Raw genomic sequence first — 27268 nt, forward strand, 5'->3', positions numbered from 1 at the left:
AAAACTTCTAACTATTTTGAAACTGTTTCTATAGTGCTGTTGTGTGGCACTGCATCCTCTGCACTGCTGAAGAGTGCTCCCTGGTGTTCTTCTAGTTACTTCTGTCATTTCAGTCTTGAGAATATATTCACTTACCCATGTCATATAAGGGGCAACAGAAAAGTTTCTGTTTGAATGATGTACAGTCCATAATTGGTATGCCAAACAGGCAAAACTGCCATGAGTACTGAGGCATTCAGAATTGATATACCAAACAAGCAAAACCACCATGAACACCGAGGCAATCATCCCAGGATGAAGGTAGCCGTAAAACACCACGTTCTACTGTGTGAAGAAGTCCATAACTGCCTGCTGCATATTCTCATCTGACTGGAATTGTTGATCCTTCAAGGCTTTTTTTTAAAGAGACCATGAATGTGATAATCACATGGGGGGAGATGAGGATTATAGGGCTCAAGTGTCTCCCACTTGAGTTCACGTGAGTTCTGCGTTACAACATTTGTGATATGGGGAAATGTGTTATTGTGAAACAGAACCACTCCTTGTTGCAATGTTTCAAAATAGTGTTTTTTCAGTGACATGCCACCCCATACACATTCTTCATTCTCTACCGGATGTCTGTTGGCGTTTGTCCTTCAGCAGCCAAGAAAGGAATAACAGCACATTGTTCCTGTTTTGACACATATGGTAATAATGTTGCCATAGTTCATGTTTCCACATTTATTACATGGACATTGGAAAGACACAAATGCCAATATGAACCCTTGCCTCCATGACAGTGCTTATATACTCACACTGGAGTCACGCTGTGTTGCATACACACTGCAGCAACACTGTCAAAGGAAACTTTTTGATTCCCCTCATAGTTTATTAGAAACACTGTGATCTGTCTCTGTGGTCCACTATGCTGCTCCTCCACTCAACAATGGGTATCATTCCACCTGTAACTGGCATGTTGCACCAGCTCTGTCATCATCACTTTTTAATTTTGATTTTGTTCTCTCGAATTATTCTCTCCACACACCTCTTCACCGAAGATTGTCCAGTCATTCATCAAAAATTTTAAGGTATCATTGCAAGGTAATAAATACTAAACAGTTAGTTTACTGAGTCACTCAGTATGTTGTCTATGAGGGGAGGATCACACCACATAACTGAAAGTTGTACTACAAATTGTTATTTACCACAGAATGGATACAACCACACAACACACATTCTTTTGCTTACTTCACTTATTATACAGATTCTGTTTTTATACTTGCCATTTGATATGCCTACTAGTCTCTGCAGCAGTGCACCAACTAACTGTGAACAGAACATCATTAACATACACACATACTTTTCTGTTTATTTGTTCAGCACTCAGGCTATTTGTGTACTTCAAAACTACTCCATTATCTAACTCAGCAGTCCAGCTGCATTCCTGTTTCCAATCTAGCTGCCACTTGACTACTTACACCAAAGATAACTGCAGGAACAAAATACCTTACATTTAGTACCTTTCTGTGCCAGTGATAGATTTTTTGATTGGCAGTATATATCATTCATATCTCTAGTTTCATGCATGTAGACTGCTGAGTTGCTTTCAAAGAGAATTGAATTGTTCACAATGATGCAAATAAGAGAAAAAATGTATTGGGACGTAGTAACAAGTATTTCAGTTGGCTAAAAATTTTGTGACAGACTGGTTCTTGGAAGATTTTTTTGAGAATAGAAGATTTCCCCTAGAAGAACACACGCAAAATAAGCTACCAGTGTTACTGTTTGTTTCTTAAAAGCCATGTAAAATTTGTTTTGCTTATATTTGCAGAAATGAAGTTAACTGAAAGACAGTTAAATTCTGTTGATAAAATTTTGTTGGTGACAGTGGTTTCCAAATTTTCCATTACAATGTCGGTGTTGTCTGAAAACAGTAGATTTGAACTCATCACTATTCCTAGCTGCAGGCAGATTTTTAGCATAAATCAAAAACAACATGAACCTAGGACAGATTACTGTTGGACTGTATGATAAGGTGCAGCAGATACTCCCTATTTGCAATCCACAGCTTCCAGAATTACTTTCTGCTTCCTGTTGGTGATACAGCATTTCAGCAGGTTACCTAATGAGCCCATGCTGCTGTACTACTGGACATTTTCTGACAATAGTATTGCCTATTTAGATGATTTTATTCTGGAAGCCAGTTTGCCTTTTATTTAAAATGCTGAAGTGTTCAAAGTATTTTAAAGTGTGTGACAAATTTTTGATTTCTGTTGATATACCAGTATTGTAAGAAAAGAAATCAGTCTGTAAAGGCTCACATTTTAGATTTTGTTGTGGCACATTTTATTCCCTGTGGGAATATACCATGGTACACTGCTGAGTTATGGATATTGCTCAGTAGTTTACATATTTTGACAGATCAGTGTTTTAGTAGGTTAACTGAGATACTGTCAAAGTGAGATGAATTGTTTTAATGGTACAGTAGTATTCCCGAATTCTGTGGTGATTATAGGAGCTGACAATACTTCATCAAAATTTGTTTCGTACTTGCAGTTTGAAAATATCCATAGATGTGACCTACAGCCTAATTGCCCAGTGACACTCCAGAATTGTTCATTGGAAAATGCTTCTTAAGGAAAGCAGATCACTTGCAGAGCATATCAGAATCCTCAGAATTCGAAAACTATAGAACTGTTGCATGGTTTTGATTTTCATATAAGATTTTTGACATAGGTTTTAATCAGGAGCATAATTAAAAATGCTTTAATTTGACTGGTTTTAATCAGGAGCATAATTAAAAATGCTTTAATTTGACTCCTCTCTGACTGGTAAATATCAGATGACTTCATGCTACCCCTGAATGTTTACACTTATTGCCAACTTTAGCTAACAAGGGTTCATTCCCATTGCACCCCCCTCAGATTTAGTGGTAATATGGCCCAGCAGATAGCCTGTCAAAAACTGAACAAAGATCAAGCATGAAAACAGGAAGAAGGTGGAAAAAAAGAAAGGGAGGCAAAATACAAACAGTGAATGGTCCAAACTTAGCAAGTGCAGTATTGAGTGGAATGTAAGAGCCATGGTATCAGGGTTAAGTGGTCATGATGATGGACTGCAAAGTGGGTGAGCCAGGTTCTAAATCCTCTCATGCCATTTTTTTTTTCTTTTCTTCGCACAACTCTTTGAACCGTCTGTAGCCTTGGCAGTTGTCATATTATACACTGGTTACAGAATATAAGTTATGTGGTAAGAATACATTACCAATGCAAATAAATGTGACGAATAGTGAGAGCAGGTGAGATACCACCTAGATGTCTCACAGAAATGAAAACAACAAATAAATGGACATGAACTGTGTTTCAACAAAGGAATTCAAGAGTCAGAACTTCCAAAATGGAATGCAAATTCAAAACTGTTAAAAAAATGTTACCAAAATGAAACACAATTTCAAAACCATTAAAAAATACGTTTTGACAGAACACAGAGGAAGTGTTTCATTGTGAAACTGTTGCATTCATTTGTTGCAGCTTATGTGACAAATTATTATGTTTTCATCATTTCTTTGGGAGTGATCATATTAATATTCATATGAACACCTAAATAGGACAAGGAGGCATATCTCACTCACTCACCAACCATACAAATTAGGTCCTATCATATGACACATATACCGTCACTAATTCCGTGTATGACACACCAGGCTTTTTCTGATGGAGGATTCGGTTGACTTGTCGCTTTGTCACAAAAGCTTGGCTGTTCCCATTAGAAAGCCACTTCCTTTCAGCTGCTACTAGAGTACTTGTGCAGGATCAATTTTCATTATAGGTCCCTTCCTTACACCTCGCTGTTGCAAATGGACTTTACATCACTACATAGACACAAATTTGAATACAGCGAACAGTGAAATAATAATAATAAAACAAAGGCACTTGGGAATTTGAAGATGCCTTGCCTACTGTTGCAAATGGACTTTACACCACTACACTGACACAAATTTGAATACAGCAAACAGCGAAATAATAATAATAGAACAAAGGCACTTGGGAATTTGAACATGGCTTGCCTGCTTGTTAATCCAACACTGTGACCACTTTACCACAATGCTGTTGCTTTCTGAGCTCAGTGTTGCACTTGTTATGTTGGACGATTGACTGTTTCTATTTTGTTTTACTTTTTCACTGTTCAGTGCACCTTTTTGTTGTTTTCAAACTTGATCTATATTTAATTTCTGATGGGCTGTCCACTGGGCCCTCTTACCACTAAATCTGAGGTGAGTGTGATGGTGAGTTTCCCTTGTAACAGTATTGTGCGCTATAGCAGTAAGCAGCCATTGTGAGTTTAGTGTTGATTCACATGTGCAGTGATTGTTTATATTATTTTTTAAAATGAGCAAAGAGGCTATACTTGGTCCTTCTAGCAACTTGTTTGAGTGTCCAGCCAGCATGAAGTAGGGGGTCTGCAGCAAGTGGTGTAGTGGCTAGCATTGTTGCCTCTGGATCAAGGGGTCCCGGGTTCAATTCCTGACCGCGTTGGGGATTTTCTCTGCCTGGGGACTGGGTGTTCGTGTTTTCCTCATCATTTCATCATCATTATCATCATCATCATCATTCATGAGAGTGTGTTGATTGGACTGTGAAAAAAAAATTAGACTGTATAAAAATTGGGACTTTGTATTGGGCACTGATGACCACACGGTTGAGCATCCCACAAACCAAACATTATCATCATGATGTGCAAGCATAAATGTATCTGTGTGTGTGTGTGTGTGTGTGTGTGTGTGTGTGTGTGTGTTTTTGTATGTGTTTGTGTTTGTTTTCTAGCTAGACAAAGGAATTATTCCCAGAGCCAGGTAGTTTTCTTTCTCTTTTGCATGTGCCTATCAATGACTCAACACTTCTGCTATTCAGCAAGTGGTCTCCTTTACTCCTAAATTATTTAAATCCTGCCAGAAATTTTCTACATACTTATACTACCTAGTGAAAAAAAAACAGTTATGCAGGCAACCTTTCTACTAAGAAAATTAAAATACATTATCTTTCCTCAATTTTTCTCATATTATACAAAAGTACATATCGTATAACAGCAATTTCCATCTGCTTCAACCCATTTAAGGAGAAAAAGAACTTAAATGTCTATAGAAAATGCTTATTTGTTCATCCGAATATGTTCTGTAGATACAATTATGAGGGAGGATCCTCATATTATCCGGAACAATTAAAAATATACATTGTCACACAGATGAATTCATGTATTTATAGCAATCTGTAATTAAGAATATATTGTTGTCTGATTTATCAAAAGCATTTGCCACTTTTATTTACACATAAGCTGGCTAAAAGTCAAGGTCCACCCAATCAACAGAAAATATACTACTTTCAGAAATTCAACTACTCTTGTAATACCACAGTTCAGCAGCTTTAATCTACTACTATATACTTATCAATTATGTGACAGTACTAACTCATATTGAAGAAAAACAGCTAATATACATTGTGTGACGCAGGCTTGTTAACAATGTTTATTGTTTCCTATAGTCCTAAAATATTGCTTTTTTTTCAAAAGCTTCCTTTTATAGTAAGAGTAAATCTTAGTTTTCATTGTCAGTTACTGTGCTAGATGTACAGGTTAGCTTTATTATACAATATGAGAAAAAATTATTTGCAGCTGCTGACAGACCCACTCCTTCTGTTCTGTGATGAGCCAACAACAGGGTTGGACAGCTATAGTGCTGGAGTTGTGGTGGAAAAGCTGCGGCAGTTTGCTGAGATGGGCAAAGCTGTCATTTGTACAATACACCAGCCTGCATCTGGGCTCTTTGATTTATTTAATGAAGTCCTTTTGCTGGCTGGTGGCCGTGTTGCTTTCCATGGTGATGTCGGAGAGGCAGCAAAGCATTTTAAAAGGTGACTTTTATTTAATCTCACAATGATATAAGACTTGTAATTGTAATACAATAAAAATAAATAGCTCTAATGTAGACACTGGGATGTGCATCTTCAGTGCTGTGTGTTCAATAATTTTTCTTCAGACCAAACAATAGTCATTAATTTAAAGTGAGGTGCATAGGAGAACACATCCACACATGAAAAGGTGAAATTTTACTTACCTGTTTATCTTGATGATGGCTTCATCATCTTCTTTAGAGGCATGATAAAACCTGCTGGTCATCTTTTAGTAAGGAGAAACTTAATTGGTGAAAATATTGTGGAAGCTGGGTAATTCTCAGTATACCAAATGAAATAAAGTATGTGAACTTTGAAGCATTTGTATTGTGCAACATTTCACATATCGTGCTGACACAATTTATACAAACACAACCAATACATCTGCTTTATGTAGTGTCACAAATGACTCAACTTCCTTTTACAACCCATCCCCACCAAGTCCACCACAACAAAGAGGAACAAAGATTCTATTTGAAACAAAGAGTTAACATCTTTGTCAGAGAAAATTGCTGATACATATTCATCAAAATTAACAAATATGAATTTATATAATTTTATGTAAAGTAATACAACATGGTTAAAATACATAGAACATACATAAATATTTAAGAATGAAATAATTAACTTTTATAATTGTGTGCTTATATGAATTTATTTTTACATAAACAAAACTATCAATACCCACTGGTATCAGAAGATTTCAAATTTATCATTGAGCTGGTTACATTACATTTCACATAAAATATGTAAGTAGGTTTTATTTGGGTAGGACAGGTGGTCAGTTGTGACCTTGCTGAAGAAACCACATTGGCATTTGCCTGAAATGATTTAGGAGAACCATGGGAAACCTAAATAGTAAACAACATCCTCTGGAATATGAGGTCAGTGTCTTAACAACTGTACTGTTTCATTCAGTTTGTCTCTTTTGCAAAATGTTCCTCTGATCATACACAATTTGCATCAGATAACTCATAATACATATAAAACAATGTTTGCACAGCCTCACAGCACACACAGGTGACTCCGGGGGTCTCCATGCCCCCTTCCCCCTCCTTCCACTCTCATACCCAAGTGAGTAAGATATTGTGCTCAGAATGACATTACTATCATTCACTACAGATCTTGGTGGCACATTTACTTGTGACGGCATTACACTGTGACCATGTATTGTAGTGTGACAGGGTGTTGTAGTCATCCCCTTTCATTATTAACTCCTACTGTGAGTCTTCTAAGTGATCTTTAATTGTTTAGTATACATTACTTATGAAGTATGTTTAGGCTGAAACTTCTGGCAGATTAAAACTGTGTACCAGACCGAGACTCGAACTCAGGATTTTTGTCTTTTGCAGGCAAGTGCTCTACCATATGAGCTACCCAAGCACAAGTCATGACCTCTTCTAACAGCTTTAATTCTGCCAGTACCTCACCTTCTCTGATTTGGTTGTTTCTTTTCCTTTTTTCCATTGATGCATGTGGCCATTACAGTGATAACTTTTATGAGAGTGCTTATAATTGTTATTAAGTTTAAAAGATTCATGCACTTCAAGTAGTATATGATGTAAGGTCTGATGTTAATTATTTCCTGTTTACAGTTTAGGTCTCGTGTGTCCAACTACATTTAACAAGGCAGAATTTTACGTCTCTCAGTTGGCAATAGTTCCTGGCAAAGAAGCTGAATGTTCAAGAAAAATAGAATGGCTTTGTGATGAATTTGAAAAATCTCCCTACAGCAAGTATATAGCAGATCAAATAGCTTCTAGCTATCAAAACCAGAAATATTTGTTACCGAACCAAGAATTATTTGAAAACAAAACTGTCTCATACACAAATGGTGGTCTTAAATTTTATCATGAGGTTTGTTTTATATCACTTGCCATTTACAAAGTGTATTTCTAAGTGAATACTCATAAAAATAATTTATTAGGAGAATACTAGGCCTAATTATATTTAAGGGTCTTTATTTTTAGAGAACTATTGTTTAAATAAACATGAGAGATGCATTAATAGCACAATATTGTTTTCCAGCAAGACCATGAGTTTGGCAACTACATGTCACTGTAAGTATGAACAGATTGTTAAAAACTGCAGAATACTCACTTTTCACTTGTATGCTAACTTGTAATCTTTTACTCCTTTACAGGCGTAAGCCACACCATTTAACACAAGTTTATTGGTTGACAAGAAGAACTTTTATTGACCTGATCCGCCATTCGACTGATGTTTCCATAAGAATAGGCTTATACATGGTAATTATCTTTTCTTACATTTAATGTGTGATGTAATGACAACAGTATTTCTAAAAATAATGATACTCTGTAGCAACCTTGTCTTTGTGGAAAATATTAATATCTCCTTTCAGTAAAAATGCACAAACCAATTTGAATATGGAGGTAACATCAACTTCTATTGTCTTTTTCACAATGGTGACTATAATCAGAAACTATTACATGTCACAAAAAGTGCTTTATAAGCTGCAAAATAGTCACAAATGAAGACAGTCATTTAGGAAGTACAGTATCTCTTTCTTTAATTAAAGTTGATGAACACAGGAAATTGTCATTAGACTACCAATTTCAGTTCATAGTGACTATCTTCAGATCTGTATAAAACATTCAAAGCCTTACCATTGTCTTAACACAATAAAGCCAAAGTGGCATCTTCAAGAGAGATGAACAAAATTAGCTGGGCACCATCGAACAGAACTATTAATGCAGTGCACACTAGGTCACAGTGCCAGCAGTACACAGTGCAATACATCTGCCCCATCCGCAGGGGGCTCCCGTCTTGGGAGTATGTGGGTGGCATCCACACGGGCCCTTAGCTAAGCCTGGCATTACTTCCACTTACTTGTGTCAGGCTTCTCCTGTTTCCTTTCCTATCCGGCCCCCCTCGGCCAACTCTTGGTTTCTTCGACCCCAACGGTATTAGGTTTCCGAGGCCCAAGGGTGTCTTTCACTTTCCTCTCTAGTATCTATTATCTACCCTCCGACCCAACGGCGAAGCGAGCGGAAGAAGAATCTTATATCCCAGGTTCTCAAAGATCGTGGAGGCGGAAGAGGTCATGCCAGACGAACTGGCTGTAAAGGCGCCGCTCAGCCATCATTGAGCTCGCGGCAGTTCGTTGCAGTTCTGGTACCGGAAGTCACATGTCACATACATATGTGCCGTGATGAATTGTTCCAGAATCATAGTGTGTGGGTCACTTCCTCGCAAGCTGTAATCCACCTTAAACAAATTCACGCAAATGGCAATTTCTCCTGTCATTTTCTCTAAAGACCAATGGCGATGGGATAAGGACGATGGTAGCAGGCTCCGAGTGAGGCTGGAAGCTACTAGTCTGGACCTGCACACTGGCGGCAGGTGTGTGATGGTCGCCTTCCTGAGAACCCGTGTGACTACTCGGGAATCCGGTCCTGCACCTGCGACTGGGCAGGCCTATTTAGGATGACCGCTGCCCACCCTGAATGGGGAAGGCCCTAGAAAATGTGGGCTAAACATCGGAAGTCACACTTGAACCGGGCTGGGAATCCGCACCCAGTAGGTCACTCCTTATACTGCGGACGTAAACAAAAGAAGAATGAAATGATTATGACAATAGGGACATGGAATGTCAGGACCCTCCTGGACGTGAACAATTACAGACCAGAGAGAAGAACTGCTCTTATCACCCAAGAACTAGCCCGTCTAGATATAGACATTGCTGCCTTGAGTGAGACAAGACTCTCAGGTGAGGGACACATTAGTGAGGTACGTTCAGGGTACACCATCTTCTGGAAGGGAAAGGATGCAGGAGAACCACGCATCCATGGTGCAGGATTTGCCGTAAAAATGAAAATAGTGAAAGATCTTCGACTTACACCTGTCTCAATTAATGAAAGACTGATGACTCTTAGAGTACCCACTGGTTCAGACAGATTCATCACCTTCGTCTCTGCATATGCTCCTACTTTAGACAGTGATGAAGACACAAAGAATCAGTTCTACCACCAACTGAACAGTACTCTCTCTAAAATACCCATTCAAGATAAATTAATTTTACTTGGTGATTTCAATGCCAGAGTGGGAAGGGACAACCGTTTTTGGAGAGATGTCATGGGTAAACAAGGGGTGGGAAACTGCAATGCAAATGGGTTGCTACTTCTTGGTCTGTGTGCTGAGCACGAGCTTTTCATCTCCAATACCCAATTCCGTTTGCGTAACCGCTATAAGACCACATGGATGCACCCACGCTCCAAACATTGGCATCTTATAGACTACGTTATTACGCGACAGCGTGACAAGAAAGACATTCTCATCACAAAAGCAGCACTAAACATCGATGAGTGCTGGACGGACCATAGACTTTTAGTCAGCCGTTTGAGAGTACCAAAGTATCGCAAGCCACGATCCCACTTTTCAAACCCACCACGCAGAAAATTCAACATAAGCAACCTGAACAACAAAAATGTTCGCTCACACTTCCAAGACATACTGTCCGAACAACTTAACAAAGCTCCAGCAACCACAGATGACGTCGAACAAGAATGGACCACATTAAAGAACATCATCAAAGAAACTGCTGAGAATGTTGTTGGTTGTAGTGCACGGAAAAGAAGTGACTGGTTTGATGACAACCACGGAGAAATCCAAGCCATCATCAATGCAAAGCGGGATGCTTACCTATCCCTTGCTCAAGATCCATCCTGCGCAGAAAAGAAAGCACACTTTCTAGAACTCAAGCAGAAATGTCAAAGTGAAATACGAGTAATCAAGAACAAATGGTGGCAACAGAAAGCCACAGAACTCCAAAATCTTTCTGATGCAAGGAACCTGCGTGGCTTTTATGCTGGTATTAAAGAGCTGTATGGACCTATCCGCTCATCATCAGGAGCACTTAAAGTTGCTGACAACTCCACCATTCTTACTGAAAGTCAGGACATCTTAAATCGTTGGAAAGAGCACTTCAGCTCACTGTTAAACAGCCCTTCTACTGCCGCTGGAGATTTTCTCAAAAATGTCCCACAGCACCCTCCAAAACCCTGTCTGGCTGATCCTCCAACTTTTCAAGAATTTTGCAAGGCACTCAAGAGTGTGAAACCTGGGAAGGCTCCTGGACCTGACAGCATCCCGATGGAGCTTATTGAGGGTGGCGGCTTGCCTCTAAAAACTAGACTCTTCTCACTTATTATATTAATGTGGGAAACCCGCAAGGTACCAGCTGACTTGAAGAACTCCACAATTGTCACCATCTTCAAAAAGGGCGACAAAAGCGTCTGTGGTAACTACCGGGGAATATCTCTACTCTCTGTCACTGGAAAAATTTTTGCAAGAATCCTTTTAAATCGCCTCCAGACACTTTCAGAGACTATACTACCTGAGTCTCAATACGGGTTTCGACCTTCAAGAGGGACAATTGACATGATCTTCTGTGCACGACAACTACAGGAGAAGTGCAGAGAACAGCAAAAGCCTTTACTACTTGTTTTCTACGATCTAGAAAAGGCCTTTGATACAGTTCCCAGAGAAGCCATGTGGATGGTCTTAAAACGCTTCGGCTGCCCTGAACATTTTGTTGACCTGATTGAAGCTCTCCACGTTGATATGACTGGACAGGTCCTCTGCCAGAATGAAATGACTGGTGAATTCCCAATAACAAGTGGGCTTAAACAAGGATGCGTTCTTGCACCTACATTATTTGCATTGTATCTGGCAGCTATGCTTTACGAGACAACCGTAAACAATGCAGGAATAGAACTAAAGTACAGGTTTGATGGAGGATTATTCAACCAGTCCAGACTCCATTCAAAAAGGTTCACCAGTACCACTCGTGTGACAGAGCTGCAGTATGCTGATGACAATGCCTCTCCAGCTCATTCACCTGCAGAGTTGCAGCTGTCAGTTGATTCCTTCAGCAGGGCGTACGAACGATTTGGTCTCTCCATCAATATTTCAAAGACAAAGGTGATGGCGCAGCCAACTCCTGGCTCCTCCGTTCCTGACTTCAGCATATCCATCTATGATACACTCCTGGAACAAGTGGACCATTTCCTCTACCTGGGAAGCATACTGTCATCCAACTGCTCATCTGGAAAAGAAGTGGAGAATAGAATACGTGCTGCACATGTAGCATTTGGTCGTCTTACAAAGCGTGTCTTCCTGAATAAAGACCTAACACTGTACACCAAACTGATGGTGTACAAAGCTGTAGTCATTTCCACCCTGCTATATGGTTGCGAAACCTGGACGTTGTATCGCTGCGATCTGAAGAAACTAGAACGCTTCAACCAACAGAAGCTAAGATATATCATGAACCTAAAATGGGATGACTTCATATCCAACACGGCTGTTCTAGAGAGAGCAAAAATGCATAGCATGGAAGCTCTTATCATTGGGCATCAACTCAGATGGGTCGGACATGTCCAGCGGATGAAAAATGACAGACTTCCACGCCAAATGCTGTACAGCGAAGTGAGCACAGGTAAAAGGCCACGAGGTGCCCCTCTCAAACGTTATAAGGATCAGTACAAGAAAAATCTGAAAAACTTGAACATCGATCCGAGTAACTGGTCCACAATAGCAGAAGACCGAAGTCGCTGGCGCTCAGTTACCTCAAATGCTCTTCAAAACTTTGAGCTGGAACGTCGAAGAATGGAGAATGACAAACGCCAGAGACGTAAACTCCTCCAGGCTCAGCCACGTCCTCCACCTTCCATCAGCTGTAATGTCTGTGGCCGCCTGTTCCACGCTAGGATTGGATTGCTAAGCCATCAACGACACTTCCACGCCTGAACCGTGACAAAGGAAATCTCAGGAGAGAAATGAAAACTCGGATACGAGTATCAGCCGACGACGACGACATCTGCCCCAGTGTAAGACTTCTCATACTGGGATAGAATCTCATATATGCCAAATTTTCAAGTTCAAAATTGTCTCTGACCATACATAACAGATTCCTCAATTTTGGCAATGGATATAAAATACACTTGATCTCATAAGAGTATGTTTGTGAATCCTTTTGATTCTTGAAGACACACCTCCAAAATAAGGAGAAAATGCCATTTCAGGCAGTGCCTTTACATCTTGATTTACATCCCTAGAGTGAACTCACTTTGACTGATGAGTGCTACATACCTCTTTTTCAGAATAACCAATATGTTTTAATGCTGTTCTTAGATGTTGCATATCACCTCTATGTATCAGGGAATGTAAGACAGTGCTGAACTGTTCAGGGTCATGACAGTGTTTAGCCTGCAGATATAACTAGATGTGAGTAGGTTTGTGGTAGATATTATGTCTCAGGATTCCATTGGCCTTTATTCTAACTGTAACATCTAGAAATGGTTAGTAGCCATCCTTTTCCACTTCCATTGTGAACTGAACACTCAAGTGGAGTGGGTTTAGTAGCTGGAGAAACATAGGTACTGTTTATGCTCCATCAGACCACAGTGTATCATCAGCATACTGCCAAAGGAGGAAGATATGAGAGGTGCTGATTGTAGTGCTTTCTCCCCAAAACCCTCCATACAATAGGTGGACACCATGAGAGACACCATGGTGATATCATCCAGGTATTCAAACTACTGGATATTAAATAAGGAATACTTTAATTAAAGAAATGCCACAATGTCTTCCTCAGACTTGCCTCTATTAAGTTCTAAAAATCATGTGGAGGCACTTTTGTAAATACGTACACAGTACCAAAGCTAACCAGAAGATCTGGTGATTGTAGTCTAACCACCTTCAAGTGACTCAAGAAATCCTCTGAATCCTAAATGTGATAGTCATATTTACCTGTGGGAGGTTCCAATTGACAAAGAATGCATAGGCTGTCTAATATTAACTACAGTGGGGTAAAAGAGCACCCTTTTGTGTGAATGTGGTCTTTGTGGTTTCTGAGGGAGTAATATGTAGGGGGCTAAAGAATGTGTTTGTAGATTCTTAACTTAATACTGATTTTTGAAACTTTTGCAGGAAAATTGTTACCTACCCTCAAGGGTCTGCTAATTCAAGATTTTCTGCATTTCGGTGATGCTCTCCCATCAGCCAAAACAAAGTTGTACCAATTCATCCTGCCCCTCTTCAAATACATTGAGTATTCCCTCTTAGTCCTATTCAGTATGGACCCTGAACACTTAAGAAATATTCTAAGATGTGGCACACAGGTATTTTGTACGTAATCTCCTATGTGATATGACAGTATGTTCCTAGTGTCCTGCCAATTCATTGAAATCCACTGCCTGCTTTATCTACAGCCAAACCTAGTTGGTCTTCCAATTTATATCCCTACAGATTGTTGCACTCACATAATTGTAATAGTTGAGTGATTGCAGTTGTTACAGAATGATGTTGTAGGCATAAGATACTACAAGTCTACATTCTGTGAAGTGCACAATTTCACATTTGTGAACATTTAAGGCAAGCTGTTAATCTTTGCACCACTTTGAAATCTTGTTAAGATCTGATTTAATATTTGTACAGCCTTTTTTTTTTCAACAATACTTGCTTATGAATAACTACATCATATGCAGAAATATTTTTACAAGTCTGCATTCTGTGAAGTGCACAATTTCACATTTGTGAACATTTAAGGCAAGCTGTTAATCTTTGCACCACTTTGAAATCTTGTGAAGATCTGATTTAATATTTGTACAGCCTTTTTTTTTCAACAATACTTCCTTATGGATAACTACATCATATGTAGAAATGCTTTACTTACCATTAATATTGTCTGACATGTCACTAACAGATAACATGTACAGCAAGGTTTCCATTAAATTTCCTTGGGGCTCATCTGAAGTTACTTCTTCTTCTATCAGTGACTTTCTATCCAAGACAACATGTGATATCCTTCCATCCTCAGTCTACTCACAAATTTGGTTTGATATCATATATGATCATACTTTTATTAATAAACATTTTTCAAGCCACTTTACAAGCAAAGCAGAAATATTAGATGATTACTTTTGGTTACTTTGTAAATGTAGGAAAAGGATGAAAAATAACTGCATAGTTTCACAAGTAGATTTTTACAAAATTAAGATGAAACATATGTGAAGAAACTGAAGACAAACAAATGACCTTTCGTTACAGACCCATCTATCTTCTTTCTGTGTTCTCAAGCATTCTGAGAAGGTATCCTGCAACTGAATATTGAACCACGTTTCTGACAATAATCTTTTAACTGTTGCTCAGTTTGGCTTCCATAAAGGATACTGTGCAGAGAAAGCACAATTTAGCCTCAAGAACCTAGTTCCAGCAGAACTAAACAAGAAAAATTATCTTATTGACAATTTTTTGACCTCATAAGTGTGTTTGATGATGTAGATAATAAATTGTATTAGGCAGACTAAAACAATGAGGCCTGAAAGGCAGCTTCCTTATGTTGATGGAATCATAAATAAACAACTGGTAGCATTAAATATGGCCTCCCTGCAAGGTCAGGTGCTCAGCTCCCTCCTGTAGTTGACATACTTAATCTCTCAGAAAATTGTCTTATGTAGTTCCAGACAAATGAGTAGGCCATATACATGCCAGAAGTAGAGATTTAATTAACACACAGTACTGAAACCCTGCGTGAAAATTCCTAGGCTTCCAGATGGATGACTAACTGAGGTAGGTGTATTATCAAAAGGATAGTTGCTACTCACCATATAGTGGAGATGCTGTGTTGCAGACAGTCACAAAAAGAAGACTGTCAGAAAGTGAGCTTTCAGCCAACAAGATCTTTATCAAAAATAGACAAAGCACACACACACACACACACACACACACACAGACATGTGTGCACGGGCAAACACATGATCACAGTCTCTCAATTGTTTGAATTTAACTGAGATAGCTCCAGAACATGGCTGAATTAATCAGAAAGCTCCTGTCTGTTAACATACAACTTAATTTCTAAAACATCTCTGAAATCTCTCTATTGTTTTGGGATTTATGAAGTATGACTTGTAATCTACCAACATAATGGTATGTAGTCTACATTGCTTCTTCGGTAAAACATCAGTCTGGGATATTGAAGATCAAAATTCAGTATTTGATGCTGTTTGCTAAAAATAAAATATATCCAACACCACAATTTAGGTTGCATTTTTTACCCATTTATTAGCGTCAAAGTCATATTGTTAGAATGGTGACCAGTTTTCTCTTCTTTGTGAAATTATTAGTACTCACAATCAGGTCAGCAATCACAAACCACCAAGAGTCCAGGGCAGTATTATTGACATAAATTCTAAAGTCATTGAAGCACAAGTTAATACAACATTGTCCAATAATCAGTGGCAATTATAAGTCACTAAAAAAATTAAGAGTGGCACAGAACATAGCTCATTTTTACACTAATTATCACAGTTTGCCTACTGTCTTGTAATAATCCAGTAGATGAAATTACACTGCAGTAGTTCACTTAGTTCAGTCATTCATGAAAGTCGCAACACTCAACAACAGCTTGTTCAAGTCACAAAACAACACTTTTCAGTCAAAATATTCGTCAAGTTGAGTTACAGAAATCACTTTAGTTTTTAAACATTGCCATTATGGTGTTATTGTAGCTACTGACAGACAAATTTTCATGAATAACTTGTGAATAACTGTTGCATGAATAAATACCATAAGCATGCTTGACATAGGTGTTACATGCTTATTTGCTCAACTGAGACTGTGCACATACTGTAGACTTTGAGTGACATCCAATTACTGTAACTAAGGACTGGCATATGTACAAAGAATATGAAGAGAGTCCACAACCATTTGAAAAATTGCTAGGTTAAATTATGCTTCTCAGAATGGACTATAATTATTGATAAAATTTTGGTCTATGAAAAATGTAGAAATCCAGGAATTTAAAAAAGTTTATGGAATCACTTTATACAGCCACATTGGGAACACCCAAGTATGGTTGGCATTTTTAGAATTATTCTACCTAAAGATAAATTATGCAAATTGATAATTAGTGGCTTAATTAATTAGAGAGAGACATCACTTGATTCAAAAAGAAAAAAGAAAAAAAAGAAAAAAAAAAGAAATAGAGCAACAAAGTACAATTTCAGTTAGGAATCTAATGAGCTCTGAGGAAAAATCTCAATAGATAATATAACTACTTCAGGAATTGAATATTAATAATTTTGTAAAGTAATTAGTTTCATGGAAATGGGTATAGGTTAAAAGTTGAACTACCAGTCTTTGAAACTAGTAGTGCCATGCTCCCTAGAAATATGTATTAGCTCACAATGTTTTTCTTATTATGTCATGTACTAGAATTGAAGAATTAGGTGTAATTTCTAACTAATTTCCCAATAAAATTATGTGCAGCAATAGAATAATCATATCAAAACTTTACATTGAACAATGAATCTATATGAGGAAAGTTTTGAGAAATGAGCAAAGGGGGAAAAATTAGTTATTCACAGGAGTTGAAGTCATAACAGATGGTACAGTTCCAGATTGCCATGTCAGAACTGGATGAATGAGTCAACAAATGAATAACATTTTCAGAATTAAAAGAGAAAAGAACATCAGGATTCAGCATTATAAGTGTGATTCACACGTAACTTCTACAGTGGTTTAGATGTGTGTCTAAAGTGGGAACAAGAGCACAGTCCTCAGTATCAGTGATGTACAGAGTGACAAAAGTGATTATCAAAAGGGATTGACATAATGCAAAAATAGATTGTTGTAACAGATATTTTCTTGAAGATATTGTAATAATTTATTCAGCAATTTCTGAATGATGTTGCCATCTGTTAGATATTAGTTGGCAGTGTTGCAGACAGTGCATTTGAATTTGAGGGAACTATGTTCTAATTCTAACGTGTATATTCTACGATGTTCAAAAATCTTTTACCATTGCTTGTCTGACTAAAGTAACACTTCAGTCCCAGTCACCAGGTTGCAGTATGATGTTATATCCAGATTGTTTGATAATATTTGAACACACTGTTCAGAAACATGTTATAGTTATATGTCTTTTCTTTTTTTTTACAGATGATTGCTCTGCTGCTTGCTTTGCCATATGTGGGCATTAAACTTGATCAAAGAGGAATCCAGAATGTTCAAGGTCTAATGTACTTGATCATTACAGAAACTATATTCACTTTCTCGTATGGTGTTTTTCATACATTTCCAAGTGAAATACCAATTTTGCTCCGTGAAATAAGCAGTGGATTGTACAAACCAGGACCATATTATATATCAAAAATGCTTATACTGGTAATCATTTTAGTTTGTTTTGAATTCTTAGATGAGTCACACATGTAATGTAATGTAATCCTTGTTAAGTAATTAGCTTGCTAATAACGAACCTATGATTTTTGCTCTATAAATTAACAACTCGTGTTGTACACTTAAGAAGCTTTTAAACTCTCTCTCTCTCTCTCTCTCTCTCTCTCTCTCTCTCTCTCTCCATGTGTGTGTGTGTGTGTGTGTGTGTGTGTGTGTGTGTGTGTGGTGGGGGGACACGCATATGCCTGTATGTTTGCGTGCATGCAAGTGTATGTGTGAATACTGAAAGGAAACTAAATGTTTAGTTGATTTGTCTGTGAAGTATAATGAATTCATGTTTGTACATTAATTTCCAGCTTCCACGTACAATAATAGAGCCATTTATGTACACAACACTTATATTTTGGATTGTTGGATTACAAGGAGGACTGAGAGGATTTCTTTTATTCTGTGTACCAGTTATTCTGAGTGCCATATCAGCAACAGCTCTTGGTAGGTGTGATTACTACATAGTAATGATGTATACTACATTTAGAGATTTTTAACTAATGTATATTTTTACAGGGTGTGTGATGTCAGCAGCATTTGAATCTGTTTCTACAGCATCACTTGTCTCAGTTCCTATAGATTTTCTGACTCTAACATTCTCAGGAATTTATCTTCATCTTGGGTAAGTTAAGTAATTTCTCTTTGAAGTGTTGATGTCAGTTCAGCAACTCTCGCTGTCATGTAATTTGAAAATGTGTTATTTAAGGTAATTAGACATGAAGAAGAAGAATACATTTCATCAACTAACATTCTGTTCTATAATTATTTTTGCAGTGTTTTTGTCAGTTTATGGAAAACAGTTTGGATACAAGGAAACAAAAATAAATGGGTGCACTTATACAGGCTGATTTTTTCCCCTGTGCACAAACTCTAGGGATTCATTGATGAGAGGATAAAAAAAAAAAAAATAATAATCTAATGAACTTATGTCCAGAAATTCATGGTTCTCATGCTAGAGACCATTTATTCAGTCCTACATTGTAACAGAGATTGCGGTCTAATATGTACTGAACCATACAGCCACCGTTACAGTTCTGTACTCTGCCACGAGTAAGTACAGGGGGGAATTCTTGTAAATTTCATGGGGCTATGGGTGGGAGGTAGTGGTTAAAGAACCAGTTGGCACATTGGATGACAGGCGCGTGTGATGTTGACATTTTACAAATGATTCTCCAAAGTAGGTTTATGACACCACTTGCGGGCTAGAAGACATGGCACAGCGGGCACTGTATAAAAATGTGCAGTAATCAGGGTAGCACAGGGTACCAACATGCTATAAAGAACCTATTTGTTGCAGTTACAACAATGCCGAGTGACCTGTGTGTAGGGGCCAAAGTGGGCTGAGGAAAGCTGACATTGTAATTAGCAAAGAGCTCTACATGGGGTCCTCGAGTCACTCTTGAGGGAGCAGTCAGCCATGTTCTGGGCCATGGGCACGGTCAACACATGCAGCTACGGCGCAAGTAGGATCGCTATGTCCGCAAGGCTGGAAGACTGGATATTGATGCTGCAGATTACAGCATTTCATGTTGGTGCTGACCCATGCATGGTGCATGATGTGATTGCCGAGTTCAGTGCAGGGCCAGCTCTGTACCTTCAGTGTAATGAAGTTCAGTGAGACACTTGCATGTGTTTGTCTGCACATTTTGGCATGAGTCACTCCTCTTTTCCAAACCATACATCTTGGTCATTCTAACATATTGCAGTCCCTGAGCTTGGGAGGTTATAACAATTTGGTGTCAGGATATGATAGTTTTGCTTTCCAACACAATACGCTGCATCAGAAAGTGTCTGTCTGCATCCAACACTAAGTTTTGGTGAGAGAGTTGGTTTGGTGAGTGGTGAATGATGCAGTGGCATTTGACATAGGTACCAGCTCAGCATAGTGTGGTGCAGTGATTCTAAGCTTTACTTACATTGTTTTTTATGTTTGCTCTCATTGTCAGAGTTAGTTGTGTGAGCTAGATTTACTTTTGTGAAGCTACAGGAACTGTGGACTTACCTTTGTTCAGAGGTAATGGTAGACATGATAATTTAGTGCCAGTGAAGTGTCCCTTTTTCAATTTGTCTAGGCACGAGTTGCCATGTACTAATGCCGTAGCAGCTACTTATTCTGTGTTTAGGCATACTGGTCATCTGTCTAGCAGTTGTACTGAGTGTAGATGGGCGATGATTTGCCAAAGGAATTAATTTGTGTTTTCATTTCTTTTGTGTGTATGTAGAGATGAATGGGAGTTAGTCTTTTCTCTTGTTTTAAAAAAATAAGTTGCTTGAAGGTGGAACTAGAGTACGCAAAAAGGCAGAAACACATGCTACTACCTCAGATGCAGCTGCTACTTTAACTCGGTAGGTGAAGTTGTTAACAGAGCATTTTGAAAGCATGAAGGGGAGAAATTTCAAACTTAATCATGAGTTCGAGGCTCGTAAGGAGAGTCATGATTAGACACAATCAGAGCTCAGGAATGTAAGTCCAGATTGAGAGTGCCTTTTATTCCATATGACCCGGCAGTGGTTGCGCTGATTAATTGCTTCTTGGGCAAGGCAACAGAGGACACAACAATTTTCATTAGAGGAATTATGGATGCTGCAGAAGCACATGGGTGGGCAGATGAAGTAACCCTATATGGTGCTAATATGTGTTTGACAGTGGATGTCAAAGCATATGTTGCATGTCATGTTGCAGGATTGGGCTGTGCAGGGTTGTGTCAGTGCTACTGAAAGCAGAACAGTGTGTGATTTTTTGGGAGAAATTAAGTACATTGTCAGTGCAGTGCAATGAGCCTGTGGAAGTGTTCTCAGGTAGAACCCGTTAACATCCATTAACATTTCTAACATTTATATAGCTTAAATAAAACATTACATTTTCACTGTAAAATAATATAAATGATATTTATAAATACCTAAAAGTAAAAATACCTCCTTAACATCTTCAGTGTCAAGCTCTAATTATAAGCTATTAAGGTATAAGAAAAAACATATCTACAGACCCAGAATGTTGAAGCTAATAGGGTACTGTTACAGGAGGCAGAAAATGGAGTGGCAGACTTTTTTCTGCATGATACACATGTTGTAATGTCACAAGGGTATGGATGGAGACCAGAGGACTTGGAGTCAGTTCTTAGGATCGCAACACTTATAGAGGAGGTGGATATGGCCACAAAGCAAAGAGTAGACCATCGCGTGTTTGCTTGTGGATGCAAGTGTTATGGATATGGTTGGGAGGGGTGTGTAAGGAAGAAGTGTAAGCAACCAGAGTGCTATGTGTGTGGCATAGTGGGCCACCAGGGATTTGAGTGTAGAGGTAGGAAGGGTGGAAAGCACCGGCAAGGAAAGCAGCCATTAAACGTAAACGGGATTGCTTCAACTGTAGGAAGGCAGTCCCGATTGACCATAACATGGGACAAGTTAGTGCACAGATAGAATGTAGCTTGGTGGTCTTAGTTGGTGGCAGGAAACAAAGATTTGTGGTGGACACAGGTGTGAATGTGTCTGTTATCTTTCTGGGCCTCATGGGAAAGAGGAGACTGGGGCCACCATGATATAGGTTATGTGGGAATGGTGATAATAGGATGGAATCATTGAGTATAGCAGTACTGGAGTTTTCAGTCAGGAAAACTAAGTTCAGCAAACACATGGATGTGTTGCCATGCATAGGCGAAAATTATTCAGTGATTCTCAGGCCAGACTTTTTTGACAAACATCACGCTAAGATTGATATTTGGCAGCACACAGTGGAACTCAGTGAGACTTTGTTTCAATTGGGGGAAACAGTTGCAACTGAGACAATGATGCAAGATTCACCTATCATGGAAGTGAGACAACTTATCCTGCATACATTTGAAAAAAAATTGATTAGCAGGATAAAATACCAGCAGGTACAGGAAAGATAGTGTGGGCTTCAGAGGATAACAATTTGCTGAGGGAAACATAGTATGTGTTTGCACTGCTCTTAAGTAATGAAGAGTTGGATAGTTCACATTGTTTTATCCACAAGAGTTTAGCACATGTGAGTGACATTTTTGGGGAACAGATGATTGAGGTTAGTGTGGATGACTTTGGCAGAGCGAAAGTGGCCCTGTCAAAGCGTGAAAATAGCCACTCTGGAAGTCTTGGGAGATCAGAGCTTTTGATAAGTCAAGCTTAGAGGAAAGACACAAGCAAACTTTTGATAAGGAAGTGTCATGAGGGAAAGTAGATCATTTGAAGGACAGTTATCAAATGGCTATGGAGAACAGCAATCCCGCTGATGCAACATCTCATAATGACAGGGGATCATAGAAGCGAGTGATAGTCACCAAGCTATAGGAAGCCATACTGTACAGCAAAGCAGCTGCAATCATTGTTAGAAGAATTTATTGATCAACTACATTCATGCTCATAAATTAAGGATAATTGCAGAATGTAGTGCTACACAATGTAGCACTACACAAAACTGGAGCTAATAACAAGGGCACATAGGGAACACACACGACACGGACCTGTAAGCCCACGGTACTGATGATAAGTTGAGGAAACTGTCCCAAAACACATATGCTACAAAATGCCTCTGTTTCCTCACATGTACCCCAACATCAGTATGGGATATGATCACCATGCACAGGTACACAGGCCGCACAATGGGTTGGCATACTCTGGATCAGGTGGTCGAGCGGCTGCTGGGCTATAGCCTCCCATTCTTGCACCAGTGCCTGTCGGAGCTCCTGAAGTGTCCTAGGGGTTTGAAGATGTGCAGCGATACATTGACCAAGAGCATCCCAGATGTGCTAAATGGGGTTTAGGTCTGGCGAACAGGCAGACCACTCCATTTGCCTGATATCTTCTGTTTCTAGGTACTCCTCCACAATGGCAGCTTGGTGGGGCCGTATGTTATCATCCATCAGGAGGAAGGTGGAACCCACTGCACCCCTGAAAAGGTGGACATAGTGGTGCAAAATGACGTCCCGATACACCTGACCTGTTACAGTTCCTCTGTCAAAGACATGCAGGGGTGTATGTGCACCAATCATAATCCCACCCCACACCATCAAACCACAACCTCCATACAGGTCCCTTTCAAGGACATTAAAGGGTTTGTATCTGGTTCCTGGTTCATGCCAGATGAAAACCTGGTGAGAATCACTGTTCAGACAATACCTAGACTCGTCTGTGAACATAACCTGGAACCACTGTTCCAATGACCATGTACTCTGTTCTTGACACCAGGCTTTACGGGCTGTCCTGGGACCAGGGCTCAGTGGAATGCACTTTACAGGTCTCTGGGCAAATAAACCATGTCTGTTCGGTCATCTGTAGACAGTGTGTCTGTAGACAACTGTTCCAGTGGCTGCAGTAAGGTCCCGAGCAAGGCCACCTGCAGTACTCCGTGGCCATCTGCGGGCACTGATGATGAGATATCGGTCTTCTTGTGGTGTTGTACACTGTGGAAGTCCCTTACTGTAGCGCCTGGACACATTTCCTGTCTGCTGGAAACATTGCCATAATCTTGAGATCACACTTTGTGGCACACGGAGGACCTGTGCTATGACCTGCTGTGTTTGACCAGTCTCCAGTCGCCCTAGTATTCTATCCCTCATAATGCCATCAATATGTGTTCTTTGAGTCATTTTCAACACACAGCCACCATCAGCATGTCTGAAAACATCTGCACCATACTCTGACATGCACCAACAGATCTCTGTGTACGTGGACTGCTGCCAGCGCCATCGTGCGATGACTGCAGGTCAAATGCACCTCGTGGTCATACCCCGAGGTGATTTAAACCCATAAATTGCCCAACAGAGCATTAATTTATGAGCATGAATGTACTATGGGATGGGATCATAGAAGCGAGTGATAGTCACTGGAGTGCAAATATTGTCATCATGCCACAAAAAGTCTGCGGATCAGACACAGAATAACAGATTTTGCTGTGACTACAGATATCTCAATGCAAGAACCATTTTGGGTGCTTAACCAACTCCAAACATCATGGAAACAATGGATAATCTGGGTAGTATTGGTTCTTTACAATTATGGACCTCAGCAGTGGATACCATCATTGGAGGTGGCACCTGAAGATAGGCCAAAAACAGTGTTTTCCATCCAAGCAGGACATTTTCATTGTAAATGCTTGCCCGTTGGACTAAAGTATGCACTGACAACTTTTCAACAGTTGTTAGATGGGGTACTGAGAAGATTAAAGCCAAAAACTTTTCTAGTCTATCTCAATGGCATAATTGCATATTCAAAGTATTTACCAGAGCATGTGAGACATTGGGAGGATGTGTTTAGTAGACTATGATTGTCACATTTAACGTTAAGTGTGGACAAATGCCATTTTGCACAAACTTATGGAAACTATCTGGGGCACTCGATTAGTGAGTGTGGCATACAGACTGATCCTTGTCTTACATGTGCAGTTCAGAATTATCTGATACCACAAACAACTAAGCAAGTACAGTTGTTCATTGGCCTCTGTAATTATTATAGACAGTTTGTGAAAGACTTTGAAAAAATAGCCAGACCCTTGGATGAGCTAATGAAGAAGGGGATGTCAGGAAACATTTGAAAAATTGAAAGAAATATCATTTTCAGATCCAGTATCACTTTCTCTGGATTTCAAGAAAGAGTTTATCCTTCTGTATGATGCTTCAAATGAGGCATTCGGTTGTGTTTTGGCACATATGGTATATGGTTAGTAACATCTGATAGCTCATGCTTCAAGTTAGTTAAACAATACAGAGTGTAACTACTCAGCTAAAGAGACAGAGATGTTTGCAATCATATTTAGTATTACATATTTTTGGTGTTATCTGTATGGTAGTTAGTTTAATGTCATGACAGATTATATCTCATTGAAATGGTTGCTGGGTTTGAAATAGCTATCTAGTAGATAAACTTGGTGGACACTTAAGCTTAGTGAATTTGAGTAAGAGGTGATCCATAAGCCAGGGAGACCGTATGCAAATGCAGATTTGTTAAGCCACAGGGTAGCAATATTAAGTACGCTCTGGAAGAGCACTGAAGAGTGGCAGTGGGCACAGGCAAGGAATAAGGAGTGCCAGGCATTTAAATCACAGCCACATTTCATTATGGATGAGGGTTTGTTGTGTAGAACGATGAAGTGTAGACCACATGTAGTGGTTACAGAGAGTTTTCAGAAGGAAGATTTGCAGCAAGCTCACAACCATATGTCGTCAGGACATGGTGGGCAATGTGCAACAGACAGCTGTGTAGCAGAGCAGTTTTGATGGAGGAACAGGAAGCATGACGTGGAGTAACATGTTAAGGACTGTGCAGTCATGAGTGCAGTGGGCTGACATTATGCATCAGAGAGTGCCATTGCAAAGGTTATCAGAGGCATCCAGTCCATTTAATATGTTGAGGTTGGATGTCCTCTGGCCATTTAATAAAACACCTGTAGGAAATAGGTATGTTCTCATGGTCATCAGTCATTTTTTTCAATTTTTGGAAATGGTACCAATGTCAGACCAATGGGCTAGTACTATGGCACAGATGTTAGTAAACAACTGGATATTAATATCCCAGTTGCCTGAGACCATACTTATGGGCCAAGGTACAAATTTTGTCTCAGACTTAATGAAACAAGTATGCCATGTGTTGTGTATTAGGAAGCTATAGACGAGTTCAATTCATTCACAGACCAATGGGAGAACAGAACATGTGCACATGACAATTGCAAAGATGTTGAGCTACTGTGTAGATTCCAAGCATGGTGATTGGGACACCTGTTTACCACATGTACAGTGTGCCTATAATTCGAAGGTTCATGTTGCAATGGGCTTGTTGTCATTTGAGGTGGTGTATGGCAGGAAAATGCCATCTCCCTTTGACACTTTGATTCCTAAATTGGGACCAGACGGTGAGTCAGTGAGGAAGTTTTCCAGAAGAATTAGGGAGGTTTGGAGGAATGTGCAAAAAGCAAATGTGAAGGTGCTAGAATGCCAGGAACAGTCAAACAAACACGTGGGCAAATTGCCACAATACTGCTTAGGACACTGGGTAAAGGTCACTAGTCCCTATATGTCAAAAGGGGGGGAAAATGAAGAAATTTTTAAAAAAATACCAGGCACCATACCAGGTTGTGGAAATGACCTCACCAGTCAACGTGAGGATACCGTTCCCCACAAAAATGTTTGTTGTACATGTCAGTCACATAAAACCATTTAAAGGAATGGTGGAGGAAATACCTCAGTTATTGGCAACCAACCAAGAGAGGGAAGTTACAAAGAGTAAAGGAAGAAACCTGGAATTGGTGAGCAACGTAAGGTGCGTGATGTGCCATATGGTTATGGTTGCATAAGTAAGTTGTATAATTTAATTTGTTATTATTATTATTATTGTTACTAATATTTTGGTTTAGTATATCAGGGAGTATGTATTCTTTTTTTGCCTTAGGGATATTTGCTGTTTTTCTTATTTTTGCAGAGTTTTTAGTTTTTCATGCTGTTATTTTTGTTTGTTTTTTTCGTGGGTTGTGCACACAAGGGAGGGGATGATAGAGTAATTTGTGATCTGTCCAGGTGGCCAAGTATGGACTAATATGCAGACATCTGAAGGAAGTTTGTTTCTGTGGGAGTAAATGTGACACTTTGTGGGAAGGAACTTCTGCCAGCTCGAACATCTTCTGAAGGGTGGTACTCATTGGTTATGCTCTGTATTCATGCCAGAAAATGTATGGTTGTACTGCTACAAAGGAGGCAGACTGGTAGGTAGGGATGCTATGCTTACAGGCTCACCCGTTATAACATAGTTGCAAAATACATTGTATTGGCCAGAAGGATCTCTGAGGGCATTTAACATCCAAAATTTAATGTATTTAAATGAACACTTAATCCAGAACTTTTGCAGTCCTTGGATAGATTAATAGTGTCCAAGCAAGGAGGAATTTCAATGGAACAAATGTGGCAGCATGTACACCATTTCCGGGAAGAGCAAGAGCACAAGGTATTAGTGGTGAGCATATCAACAACCAGTTGTGGCGTATTTCTAGCAGGCTTTTGTGTATTGTATTTGTGGATAAGAAGCAAGAGAGCACAGTCTATGGACTGCCACTAGAATGGTTGTCCATCATTGATAAAGGAAGCAATTAGTTT

The 27268-nt window shown here is 39.3% G+C and overlaps 1 protein-coding gene across 1 annotated transcript in view; it reads left to right on the forward strand.

The window, feature by feature from the left end:
* The window catches only part of LOC124599816 (protein scarlet-like), a 327851-nt gene that overhangs the window by 296855 nt on the left and 3728 nt on the right, over positions 1 to 27268 (forward strand). Inside the window, exons 8-14 of the mRNA XM_047136109.1 lie at positions 5647 to 5885; positions 7520 to 7781; positions 7953 to 7984; positions 8068 to 8173; positions 17889 to 18113; positions 18482 to 18617; positions 18690 to 18795. Of these exons, the coding sequence (XP_046992065.1) occupies positions 5647 to 5885; positions 7520 to 7781; positions 7953 to 7984; positions 8068 to 8173; positions 17889 to 18113; positions 18482 to 18617; positions 18690 to 18795 (1106 nt within the window). The remainder of the gene's footprint in view (positions 1 to 5646; positions 5886 to 7519; positions 7782 to 7952; positions 7985 to 8067; positions 8174 to 17888; positions 18114 to 18481; positions 18618 to 18689; positions 18796 to 27268) is intronic.

Source organism: Schistocerca americana, chromosome 1 (assembly GCF_021461395.2).
Source record: "Schistocerca americana isolate TAMUIC-IGC-003095 chromosome 1, iqSchAmer2.1, whole genome shotgun sequence".
NCBI classification, from domain to species: domain Eukaryota; kingdom Metazoa; phylum Arthropoda; class Insecta; order Orthoptera; family Acrididae; genus Schistocerca; species Schistocerca americana.